A 12,762-nucleotide genomic window follows, 5' to 3' on the forward strand; every position below is an offset into this window, starting at 1 on the left:
TTCTTTATTATGATATCATATATGTGTATATATAAACTATTTTGGATTTAATATTCAAAATGATGTGATATGATTATATTCGATATGATCCAACATCCGTCTGGTCTGCTTCCACTCAGTGCTTCCCCGTTGTAACGTCGGGCCGGATATGTTGCCATGATACCGACATTGTTGCGAGCTATTATGGCAAATGTTGTGAAAGCCAAGTCAATGACTTCGAGAGTCGTGATGCGTCTCGAGGACATCTAGAATCGATACTCCGGGAGTCCTCGACTTTGTATCGTCGGGGTTTTTTTCTTCTTCGTCGCGATGCGATACTGTTTCTACAACTTTAGATGACCTTGACATTTCGTTTCATTTGAGTCGATCTGTACTAACCCATGGGAGTCACCCGAACAGGAGTCACAGCCAGTCCACACCCATGGGAGTCACCAGAACAGGAGTCACAGCCAGTCCACACCCATGGAAGTCACCAGAACAGGAGTCACAGCCAGTCCACGCCCATGGGAGTCACCTATAGAGTCGAAAATAAAGATGACTTTCGCCTAATTTATCACATGTTTCACATTTTGCAATAGTTAAAGAAATCGTTGCCATGACGAATAAACGATATCAGTTTGCGTCATCATTCATACCATCATTTTCTTCATCTTCACCGGGAGGGAACCACCCAACAACAAATTAACAATTGATTTTATATTTGTTATTTTTCCACCTGAATTCGAAAGAATAACGTAGGCCTTACCTGGAAATCAGGGAAAACTAAAATAACTTCGATAAGTCAGAGAATTTCGTTTAAAAAAACTAAGGAATCAGAGAAAAGTCTAGATTGCGTATGAAATAAACAGTTTCCGTCTATGTTGCGTATGTACTTGAATTTGTTAAGGCCTATTATTCTAAAAAGCGAAGCTTTGTCCAGCACCAAAAATGGTATTCTCTAAGGCAGAATCCTCGCCCTTTCTCCCATTCTACGCCGACCCTACTTTCCGATTTGATTTGGACCTAGGGATCCAGCTTGCACGCCCCTATTCCAACCGTTTGACCACGAAACTCTAGTGACCGCCATACTTTGTCGGTGTGTGGTGACTGGTTGTCAAGTACTGAAATTCGGCCGTGTGGGTTTATTTTGACACTGGAAACAGTAACGCGGCGGTAATGATGAAACGAACATACGCGAATCTGATCCGCTTCTACACCCATCCTCCCACGCCCCGCGCCTCGCCCTATAGGTGTTGAGAGAACAGCGATATCCGGCGTCGAATCGACATCAAACGTGCGTTTAAATGACGCTCGTCTTTGAACGCGAACGCTAGTTTAGGTGGGAGAGGCGCGCGATGCCTGCAGCGACCACCACCGATAAAACGACAACCAAGAATTACTAATCAAAAATAGATCCATATTTCTCGGTATAGATAAATGCCGTTTAGTAATTTTCCATCGTAGCTTCATCTATTTACGTCGAGGGCCTTTGTCTCATTCGTTGTGTCATCTTTTTTTTGCGTCATTTTACTTACATAGCTCAATTAAGAGAAAGTAGAATTAACTACGAAGGCCTATTCGATGGCTGCTTCCATAAGTCACCCTATGACATCTTCAAATGATCTCTTGACATGCTCTTCATAAAGATGTCTGCTTGCATAGGTCCCTCTATGACATCATTAAATTGTGTACCGGTGATTTGATGTATAGACTCTTCTACAAATGGCTTTTTAGGAATTGCCCTATGACATCAAATTGCCCATCTAGACCCTTATAGAAAAGATGGCCACTTGCATGTATCCCCTATGACATCATAATGTTTAGTATTGCCTATAGCGATATGATTTTTATGAACAGTGATGTGGTCGAGTGTTTTAAGCCACCGGTCACTTGTCTCTCGTCAATCCAGGGTTCATGGGTTTGGTGCAGTCCTGGTGGGTGCAGTCAGTCCGTCATGAACTGGCCTCGTCGATCCAGGGTTCATGTGTTTGAGGTCTGGTGGTATCAGCCAGCCAGCCAGCCAGCCAGCCAGCTAGTCTTTCACTGGTCTCACATCAATCCAGGGTTCATGTGTTTGAATCCTGGTGGTAGCAGTCAGTCAGTCTTTCACTGGTCTCTCCCCAATTTGGAAAAAGAAATATCTAACCCGCTGATAATGCCGTGTGGCGCTCAGTGGGTTGAGGAAATTGAAATGAATGGAAATCTACATGAACAGTTAAAAGAAATAAGGGCAGCTTGCTTAGAATATTCCCACGACATTTTTCAGTGCCTACAGACCCTTTGACAACAACAGACAGATCACTGAACTATCAGACACGTTCTAATCGAGTTCCGTGAAAAACAAGTTGTTTTTTGCTGATAAAACGTTCGAAGCACCGTCTTAACTTTCCACCAATTTAGTATATTTTTTTTTTCTGTCGATCGCAAAGAAATGTAAACAACCATTTTCTCGTATCTGGAGATATCAATGTCGATGTCAATAAGTCTAATGCGCAATGTTTCGAACTTTGACCGCGTTTCGAGGATGCGTTCGACCGACAACAACGTGGCGAAAAGTATCAAACTCCGCGAGTACCGGCGGCTTTTTTTTTAAGCGTAATCGATATCTTCGTTATTTATTCCGAACTTTTCGCGAAACTAATGACTAATCGATAGAAATGTTGAATATTTGTATAGCGAAAGGTATCAAACTCCATGAGTACTCGGTTTTTTTTTAGGCATAATTGATGTTATTCGTTATTTGTTCCGTATTTTTTCGCGAAGCCAGCGACTAATCGATAGAAATGTTGTTGAATGTTCATACCGTGTATAACGTCATGTGTAATCGGCTTTTTCGAACTTTGGACGTTTTCTTTTGGACGTTTTCTTCCGTGACGCCGCGACATTGTTTTTTCGTTAAGTACACGTTTGGGTTCATGAGCTCGGCGTAACGACACTGGTGACCATGTGACGTGCTGCTTGCGGAACCGTAGCTTAAAATATCGGACTACGTAAATATCGTAGGATCGGCTTTTCGAGAACCGCTCTTCATATCTTGTGATATATACATTTTATAGATTTATAGATATGTAGACTTTATACTGAGGGAGCGTTCATAGTAGAATAGCCCATTTATAGAATAGATGATTAGTCTAGAACCAACTAATATACAAAGTTTGAAAGCTTAACCCTTTCAGTGCGTCTACACAGCAGTGCGGTGTACGAATCAGTGATGAATTTTGTTAGTACACCGCACTGCGGTGTATTGTTTTTATTAGTAATTACTAATTATCTCTCTTGAAAGATGGCAGCACCTGTCAAACATAGTGAAATACTAGTAACTAACAATATACCGTGCCAGGGTGTAGACGCACTATAGTGCTATTCCCGTTATTCAACACTTTTAGGGTGGAATTTTTCAGAATTTTCAAATTATCTTCAGCACTATAGGGTATTAATTAGCCAGCACTGAAAGGGTTAAAAATCTATTTCTATTTATCAAAAATCAAATATTAAGATCAAAAGACTCAAAGAAGTTATGAACTCATTCATTTGATGTCGTAGGGTGAATCCTGCAAAAACCATCTTCAGAAGAGTCTAGACATATGATCGCCAGTACACAATTTGATGATGTCATAGGGACTTCAGATATCTTTTGGAAGCGTTAGCGGTAAAAATCCCTTTGGTAAAAATCCCCTCGGTAAAAATCCCCAATTCTTCAAAGTAGGTAAAAATCCCCTTCCTGAATGCAGTGTAAGTAGATACAATCTTTAGGTCAATTAATATTGATACATATATCCAATTTATTATTGTGGAACATCATAAGGATATCATGAGTATATAAACTTTAGTATATACTTGAATCAAAACATGCTACAAATTACCAGCCTATTAATACTAAATTAGTACTTAAAGTTATCACACAGCTTAATGAAAGGGTTCATCGCACTTATATATTACACTAGCTTGAACCTAAAATATATAGAATTAAAAGTCCATTATTGCTTATAATTCATGGCATTGCACTGCTCAAATATATCACAAGTCAACAAGAGTTCACAGTACACAAATATTCCAGTTCAAAGATATTACAAATAAAAAGTTCATTATTCTTATCAATTCTAACAATTTATTTTATTCTAAGAGTTTACTTAAAGAATTTATCCCAACAAAAGACTCCATTGCGCAATTCAAACAAATTTCAGTCTCATTGCAAATGAACAAAATTGGGGGAAACATTTTGCTTTGAAATGTTCTTGAAAATCACCAAGTAGGGATTTTATCTACTTTGAATATTTGGGGATTTTTACCTAGGGGATTTTTACCCAGGGGATATTTACCTTGGGGATTTTTACCCAGGGGATTTTTACCTACAACCTTCATGAAGTGCCCATGAGAGATCATTCAATTGTGTCATGGGGTGATTTATGGAGGCAGCCATCATACCTTCCTATTTAATAGTAATTTCAAGCTAAATTGAGTTATCTAACGAAATAATGTAGAAAAAAGATGAGACAAAGGATGAAACAAGTTGGTAGGATTCGTAGATTTCGATGTATCAAAATGAAATTCGCGGGCTGCGTTTCGTAAAGCGGTGTCAATGGCCCCTATCCCGGCGTATTTACACATAATCGTTGACGCCATAATATCGAATTGATATTTACACACATGTTCAAATAATGGCATCGCAACTGTTATGTTAAAAAAAGTCCTGTTAAAAAATTCCAAATTTTACGAGGCTGCAGAAGTTGGACGAAGGCACCAGTCGCGCAAGGAAGGCTTACATTTTTAAAGAACGATCTCAGACTATTTTATTCATTTATTTATTTATTTTTTTTTTTGCTTCTGTAAATCGACCTAACTTATAAGGACTTAGAGTAAGTGTAAGTTCAGACTACAAGCATTTATCTCAACAATTTTGGGTAGGTTCAGACCACTTATGGACTCAAGTAGCTAATGCCCTGCTCTAAAGTATGGTCTCAATTTGTCACAAGTTTATTTAGCTCTTGATTATGTAATGGCATTTACGTAATGGTTCCAGGTCTATTGTTATTTCTAGTACCTGGGAAATAATAAGACCCTAGAAATATGGGGGGAGGGAGGTTTGGTAGGGTGGTCAGCATAATGCATTATTACAATCCCCTTAGTTGTGTAATCATAGTTGGAGACATGTTAACCCTTGTTTAATTACCCAGGGATTTCTTTCTATGGACTTCTATTAATTCCTAACTGTAAGACTATGTCCTTCAGCGAGCAGCCTGGCATACAAGTACATACCTCTCGAGCTCGGTAGTTTGCGGAGAATTCGACTAGAGGGTCTTGTATCCGAAAATTAAAATGAACTAATTTTGGCCGTAAAGTTAAAAATCTAAGTAATCATCGAACTGGCTCGTATGTCCATCAAATACGGCATTGAGAAATTAGCTCTTTTTAAGTCTTCAAAGCCTATAGTCAAATTCATCTGATATAAATATGAAACCGGCCCTGATTATGTCTGACTCAACTCTGAAATGTTAATTCACGCGAACTTGAGTGGATTTATTTTTATCTATCGTGCGTGGGACTTTTTAACGAGTGACGTCGAGATCTAGAACGACTTTTAATCGCGATACAGTTTTTTCGTCGAACTTAGTTCGAGAAGCGAAGTACGACCGAGAACTACTGATTCGAAAAAATCGGAGAGAAAAGCAGTTGATGTTCTTCTTTTTGTTTATTCGTCGGAAAAAGTTTGATTTACGAAATTCGATTTGTTGTTCTTTTGGAGCCCGCGTCGATTAACTAGGAAAAACTGAAAAATCCGGAATTTATTCGTCTAAGTTTGTTAATATTTCCGAAAAGCTTTTCAACGATTCGAAAAAAAAACCTTCCAGTTGCTATTAGACTTTCAACCGAGGATTTTTGCTGAAAAAACGAAAATTCACGTAATTTCAGAATATTTTTGAAATTTTTCGGATATCAGAAAACTCGGTCATATCGGATATAGTGACGACATTATGGGATATTACGAGAAAACTTCTCGCTTCGTGCGATTACAGAGTTGTCCACCGTCTGCCGAGACCAAGGTGGCCACGGCGGCGGCGGCCGTGCGGATATCCGAAAACGAGTTCGGTTTCGACGAAATCGAAAAGTTGCGACATTTATGGACGATATCGCGCTCGCCGTCGTGGCCCGTCGTCGCCGTGCGGCGGCGGCCGTCGACGACGCGCCGGTATTCACAACTTGAATTTGACGTTTTACGTAAACTCGAAGGTGGGTCGATTCAGTGTTTCTTCCACCCCCTCCAAACTCCCCCCCCCCTGATGATGTCTCTTATCTCTATCCACTCTTCCCACTACTGTCACTTTTCTTCCTTCTCTCCCGCGCTCAAACCTTTCTTCCTATCTTTTCTCTCCCTTTTATCCCTTTCTTCTTGAGTTCTTGCCTTTCCCCTCCCTCCCTCGCCTCTTGCCTCATAATGATTGCCACTTACCTGGTAGGAGGAAAAAGTCAAATCTTTCTACCAATCTTTTCTCTCCCCTTTATCCCTCTCTTTCTATCATGAATCCACGCCTTTCCACTCTCCCTCACTCGCCCTTGCCCCATCAGGTGGACCGCTTACCTGGAAATGAGGAAAAGTATTTGGTGCGGGGATTTTCTTTTCTAGAAAAAAGTCGGAGATTATTTAGGGAGTTTCGTAAAAAAAGCTAAAGATCACGGAATAGTCGGGTAAGAAGCGAGTCAAACAAAAGCGGCCAGCCTGTTGGGCTTTCTCTCTACAATTCCCCTGCCCTCTACCTTAAGGACGCCTTGCGACTCGATGCGATTGTAGAACACCGCGTTGCAATATGGCGGCGTAGGTCTTAGGGTGACTGGCATTCGTGGAGAAAGGCCGACCTACGCAAGCCTTTATCTCCATCACATCTCAGTATCCCTCTGAACCTTTCCCTATCTCTCCATCTCTCCCTCTTTCCTACCTTTGCTTCGTTTATCTGAACTAACGAGACCCCGGTGTTTAACGGGTTAATAACTGCGGGAGAAAGTCAAATTTGAGCTGGTCGTGTGTTTAGTAACTGTGTATATATTTGAGTTGTATACAGTCGATAAACAGCTATGTTTATTAATTATAGCTGAATTATGTCATTTGATATGCCACTCTAGCGGGTGCGGGACGGGAGGGCGGGACCTGTGAGGAGTACCGCAGGATATTAGCTTTTCATTCTCGATGCTGGCATAATTGATGAAGCAACTGTTTACTGGTTAAACCTGTCATCGAAATAGTTCAGATTTCGGATAATTTGACGAGATGGAGAGATATGAGAGGGCGGGAATGAGATGGTGAGAGGGAGGAAGGGAGAGCCAGGGAAAGGGAGGGGAAGGAGAGAAGAGGGAGAAGGATGAGATGATTTTATAGGGAAAGAGAAGGATATTGTCCGATCATGTCTGCACCCCCTCGCCCACCCCCGTAATTTCAAAGGAATCCCTTAAATGTCAACGTTAATATTCATTCTAAAAAGTCTAAAAAAGATCAACCTTTTCCGGTGAAAATGCAATTTATGCCAAAGGAAATTTTTTCTGACAAGCCTCAAGCAGAATACCTTCAATTGTACCGGATTTAGAAGAAAAAAACATGCCTTAAAGAGCTGGCAGTTCGCCGGCATATGGCCCATTCCTCAGAACACCTCCCTTCATAATCCTCTAGATCTGTCCTTATGCAGGGTCAACTCTAACCAACTTAACAGCTTAACTGGCCCCTGGAGAACTCAGGGAATTTGAACATGCTTTTGTTCGAATACCTGGATTCATAAAAAATGAATGAATGAATGAATGAATGAATGAATGAATGAATATATTGTAACACAATGAATTCGGAACTTTCTCCGATTGCCTGTAGATTCATACGCGGCAGAATTAGTTGTGGATCACAATATCCGTGATAAAACAATAAGAGTAAAATCCCGCAATAAATGAGTGGCTATCAATTCATTTATCGTGGCATTTTACTCTCTTCATTCGGGGAATGTTGCGCCATATGTTACGTGGAAAATTGAGCGTTGACCTAAGCGGGGAAAGTCGCCGGCCTGTCGTGAATTCACGCTGAAATTGTTTTATATAGTATAAATCTCAATTGAAGATAATGTGTACATTCGGATGGGCTAAGAATTGACCTCATGTTCACTCTTAGTGGAAGGAGTAATTTGAAGTTTCAGTGAAGTGCGCTGTTGTTTGTAACCGCAGTGTTGGTTCGTTTGTCCGTTCGTTCATTACAGATGTGCCCTCAAAGAGTCACAGCTTACGATGATGATATCGTATTGATTTATCTGCCTCTTCCCGCTCGGTTGCGGTGGCGTTGATGTTGACAGCGACGATGACAGCCTGGTTGTGAAATACTGACGGTCTGCGAAATCTATACACATACGAACGCATTCACAGATTGTTTATATCACTGTCTAGCAGATGTACTCCGACTGAGAGGCTTAGCACTGAAAGACTGGGATATTGACTATACGTCCATGCTGGTTGAGGAGAGAGGGGGAACCTGGAGATATGAGGCTAGACACAGAAAGGGAGTTGTACAAGTGTGATAGGGATATAGAGAAAATATGTAGGATAGTCGAGAGACAGGACAGGGGCGGATCGAGAGGCCAATTTTGAAAGACTTGTCATATCCCAAAACGGCACTTTGATGTCCACGAACGCGATATTATGTGTACTGCGGCAATTATCTTTGTTCATATAATAGAAAAGGGCACTCAAAAAATGATTTGATGGACTTTTACATGTTGCCCTGGATCCTTCCCTGCAGGAGAGAAGAGATGGACAGAGGGAAGAGTTTGCGCTGGAGTTGAGGAGAGGAGGGAGAAAAGGGCAGAGAGATAGAGAGAATGTGGAGAGGAGGAAGAGACGTAGGAAAAGTTGAATTGCTCTTGGCCATTTTTAGCCCACCTCGTCCCAGCGGGCTATTGCATTCACTTTTCGTTCGTTCGTCTATTGACGGAATCGGGTTATTTCGGGAAGTTTTCAAGGGGGTGTTGAATATTGAAATGCCATATCGTCAAGCGTTTCACCTAGGCAGGCGTCCTCGGATTGTCAAGCATTGTGGGCACGGCGTCAAGGGAGTGCTAGTTTCCTCGGTTATTTCTCCTAGATTAGTATAGACGAGGTAAAGGTGAGGAAAGTGAGGTAGATGTGGAGAACGAGGGACGGTAAAGAGGAGAGTCATGACAGTAATAAAGAGTTGTTGAGGTTAAGAGGAGGTTATGACAAAGCGAGGTCGCACGAAGCGCGTTGAAGAGACGTAGCCCGATAGATATATCTGAGGTAATTCTCTGATATATCCCGCGCTATCTCGCGAATGCAGAACGACTATTAATAGCGGCGAATGCATTAGTAAATGCGGGCGCGCACGTATATCCCCGCGCGGAGGCGATCTGAGACTGGCAACAACGCTTTAATCCCGTAATAACGAGTCCTTGAGATCGGACGAACACACGTCCTCAGTCAGTGGCCTCGATTATGTAGATTACTTTCTATGATATTTCTATATTATTATTATCATTATTACTGTTATGAGGATGAGAGTCAAATTTACAGGTTTTAAAACTATCTCTGTCTCGATGAAAATGGCCGCATCAGTGATAAAGCAGGGATCCGCACACCCGAGACTACCCCCTATAAATCAACCCCTGCCTCACTTTCTCAAGTGGATGGCTCCGAGAATATCAAAGCATATACCGAAACATGGAAGGGTGAATCGGGGTGAATCGCTTACGTCCATCGCGGAATCTTTCGTTTCTGGATTTATATTTTTCGTTTTTTTTTCTTCATATTTTCGTTAGACTCGGCCGACAGCGGAGGTCACAACAACGCTACCGCCGCCACCGGTCACAACAACCACAAGAAACTATGTAAACAGATAACGCGGCCGGCCGGCTGCGTCGACTACGAGGTGAAATCGACGGACACGCTCGCGAAGATCGCCGCGCTATTCGACACGACGCCATCGGAGCTGGCAAAATTGAACCGCCTGTCGGCGCGCATCGTCTTTCAAGGACAGGTACGTATCGTAGGGGTGTAAGGGTGTAGGTGGCGCGTAAAAGTCGATGTCGCTGAAACCAGTTTCTCGACAACAACAGTTTTAACCTGTTCAGCGTCGACTAATTCATACCCTTTTGGAAATTCAAAATTTTGAAAATTCCACCCCCACCGGTTGATTAAGGGGTATACCGCTATGGATAAATCATCCGCTAGAGTTTTAAGATCTAACGATCAATCCGTGCTAGTCATTCCCCGTGTTTAGCCGGACATAAGATCCTTCGCGTACTCTGCCCCAGTACTCTGGAATAATTTACCTCTAGTCCAATTAAATCTAGTCCAATTCTTCAATTGATGTTTTTAAATCTCGTCTCAAAACCCATTCGTTCATCGAAGCCTTTGATTAAACCAGTTTTAGTTGTCTCTTTTTTTATGTTCGCTTTTTATATATAACGTAAAGCCGATGAGCATATTTTATATGGATTTTAAGCTGAATAAATAATTATTATTATTGAATTATTATAATATATATATATATATATATAATATAATATATATAAGACAAGTCGAGGGTTAATCCAGAACAGGTCAATGAATAACATATATATATTTTTCCCACCAGCTGCTTTTAATGTGTGCCTGCATTTACGTACTTCGTACATTGTAGTTGAGAATGAAACAGGTGTTCCTCGATCCCGATCTCAACGATAATAATTCCTATTTCGATGCTCATTCCTTCGTTTATTGATCGCGTTATGTTAACATTATCGTTCTAATTTTTCGCCGTGTTGCAGATTTTATACATTCCCGACAAAGAGGGTGAATTGCTACAGAATGGAAGCGACAGTCAGGCGTCGACGCCGACCAGCCCGATTAAAGTTACGCCGCAACCCGCCGCCATCGTCGTAAGTATAACATACGTCCTCGCGTCTGCCTGGTTAACAACTGGGGGCTGGTTTTAACATAGACCTCGACCAGCGCGATCCCGTTGCACAGTTCTCGGTTAAATTTGACTTAAGTCTTGGGTTAACATTTACTCACAATTGTGGAACAGGGCACAGGAGTTAAATCTAATATGACTCATTGAAGTGAGAGAGGGTGGTTTTTGAGATCAGGGCAGTGACTGGTGAAGGAGAGGGACGGCAGAAGAGGGAAGAAAGAATAAAAGGTAGATAGATGGAAGATAGGAGGTAGTGAGGGAGTGAAGACAGGTATAGAGAGGGAGAGGGAGAGGGATGTAACAGAGAGAGAGAGGAAGGGGGAAAGAAATGGAGAGTGAGGAAGATAGGACAGGTATAGGAAGAGGGAAAGTAAGAGCGAGGGAGAGAGGGAGCGAGGTACAGAGAGAGCAGGATAAGGAGAGAATGAGGGTTAAGGAAATGAAGAGGGAGAAAGGGAGAGGGAGAAAGGTATAGAGATGCAGAAAGAGTGAGGGATCAAAAAAGGGACAGGGAGAGGGAGTGAGGTTCAGAGAGATGGGACAGAAAGAAAGGGAGACCGATGCTATTGTTCTTCGTCGGTTCCACCTTTATCTAGATTATAACTATTTTGCACATCTGTCACATCGTACAGTTTGTATAACTGCACATATTGACCGGTATTATGAAACTAGTGTTGAAAAATATTGTTTACGCATATCATACGCGCATATATGGCCACTCAAACTGGAGAGATGATGTTGAAGCACGTATAGGACTGTATGGGTGTTTCAAAACTGTATGTGAAGTCGTTACGAAAAAGATGGCTGCTTCTACGAAATGCGAAAAGCGACTTTCTCTTTGAATCCCCTTATGACATCATTCCAGATGATCCTTCGGTTTAGATGGAGCCTATGAGAGTTATTTGATGCTGCTCATTTCTTGGAATGACTTGATGATGTCTTAGGCAGTCTTATCTTCTGGAAGTATCCGAAGGTGTATTTCGACGATGTCGTAGGCGGATTTACGCGGACAGCCATATTTCATCGAGAGCGTTCGCGGGAGCAATTCGATGATGTCACTGGGGGGAATTTCTACGGAGACGGGCCTATTTTCCGGAATTGTCCGTTAACGAAGCGACTGTCATTAGAATTGTTTGCCTTGCGGATTAATTGAATCAGTTAGATAATGTCCGGGGAGATATTTCCGTTGTGTTGCAGTCCGCATCGCCGACAATATTTGACCTATCGCGCTATCATGTTATTAGTAAGTATCGTTTTGCGAATGAAGTCGTAAGCCTATAGCTCAGGTCAGTGGTAGTACGCGTGCACGTGATTGCCGATTCGTTTGTCTCGCGATCTTAAGGGTATTCCCCAGGAATCCTCGAGTCTTGTGGTTTGTTGACATGCCATTTTGAACGCTTGAAGTCATGTGGCGCAATACTCTCTTCTCCCATATTTTCTCCTTATCGGCCGGTTCACGTTCATAAACTGCAATAGGACTTACAATAGTAATCAGTTCATTTCTATAACTGCCGGGTCTGTTATTGTTAGCTCGATCATGATTTTAAAGATTTAGTAACGTGCAGGGTAGATAGGCGGCTGACCGGGTCAAGTTTTAAGCTCAGCGGAAATGAGAAACAAGGTATCAATTTTTTTGTCCGCTTCAATGTCACTCAAATAACATTAACAATAGAATGCACCGAAATTTCAAAACTTTCCCGACCTCTGCGCGGATCCTATTTAACAGTTCGCCCTTCTCATTTCTTCGTGCGCTCCTGTAAAAGTATTCGAAGTCGGATCTCCGCCCCTGTACGTCTACTAAAATGGCATGAAACGTTAATCAAGATTCAATTCATCGAACGTAAAGCTAAGCA

General features: G+C 41.8%; 1 protein-coding gene across 1 annotated transcript in view; it reads left to right on the forward strand.

Annotated features, from left to right (window-relative positions):
• Positions 1-12,762, forward strand: part of LOC141909772 (oxidation resistance protein 1-like) — a 56,108-nt gene that overhangs the window by 20,181 nt on the left and 23,165 nt on the right. Inside the window, exons 6-7 of the mRNA XM_074800378.1 lie at positions 9,774-9,991; positions 10,764-10,874. Coding sequence (XP_074656479.1) covers positions 9,774-9,991; positions 10,764-10,874 — 329 coding nt within the window. The remainder of the gene's footprint in view (positions 1-9,773; positions 9,992-10,763; positions 10,875-12,762) is intronic.

Source organism: Tubulanus polymorphus, chromosome 8 (genome assembly GCF_964204645.1).
Source record: "Tubulanus polymorphus chromosome 8, tnTubPoly1.2, whole genome shotgun sequence".
Lineage (NCBI taxonomy): Eukaryota > Metazoa > Nemertea > Palaeonemertea > Tubulaniformes > Tubulanidae > Tubulanus > Tubulanus polymorphus.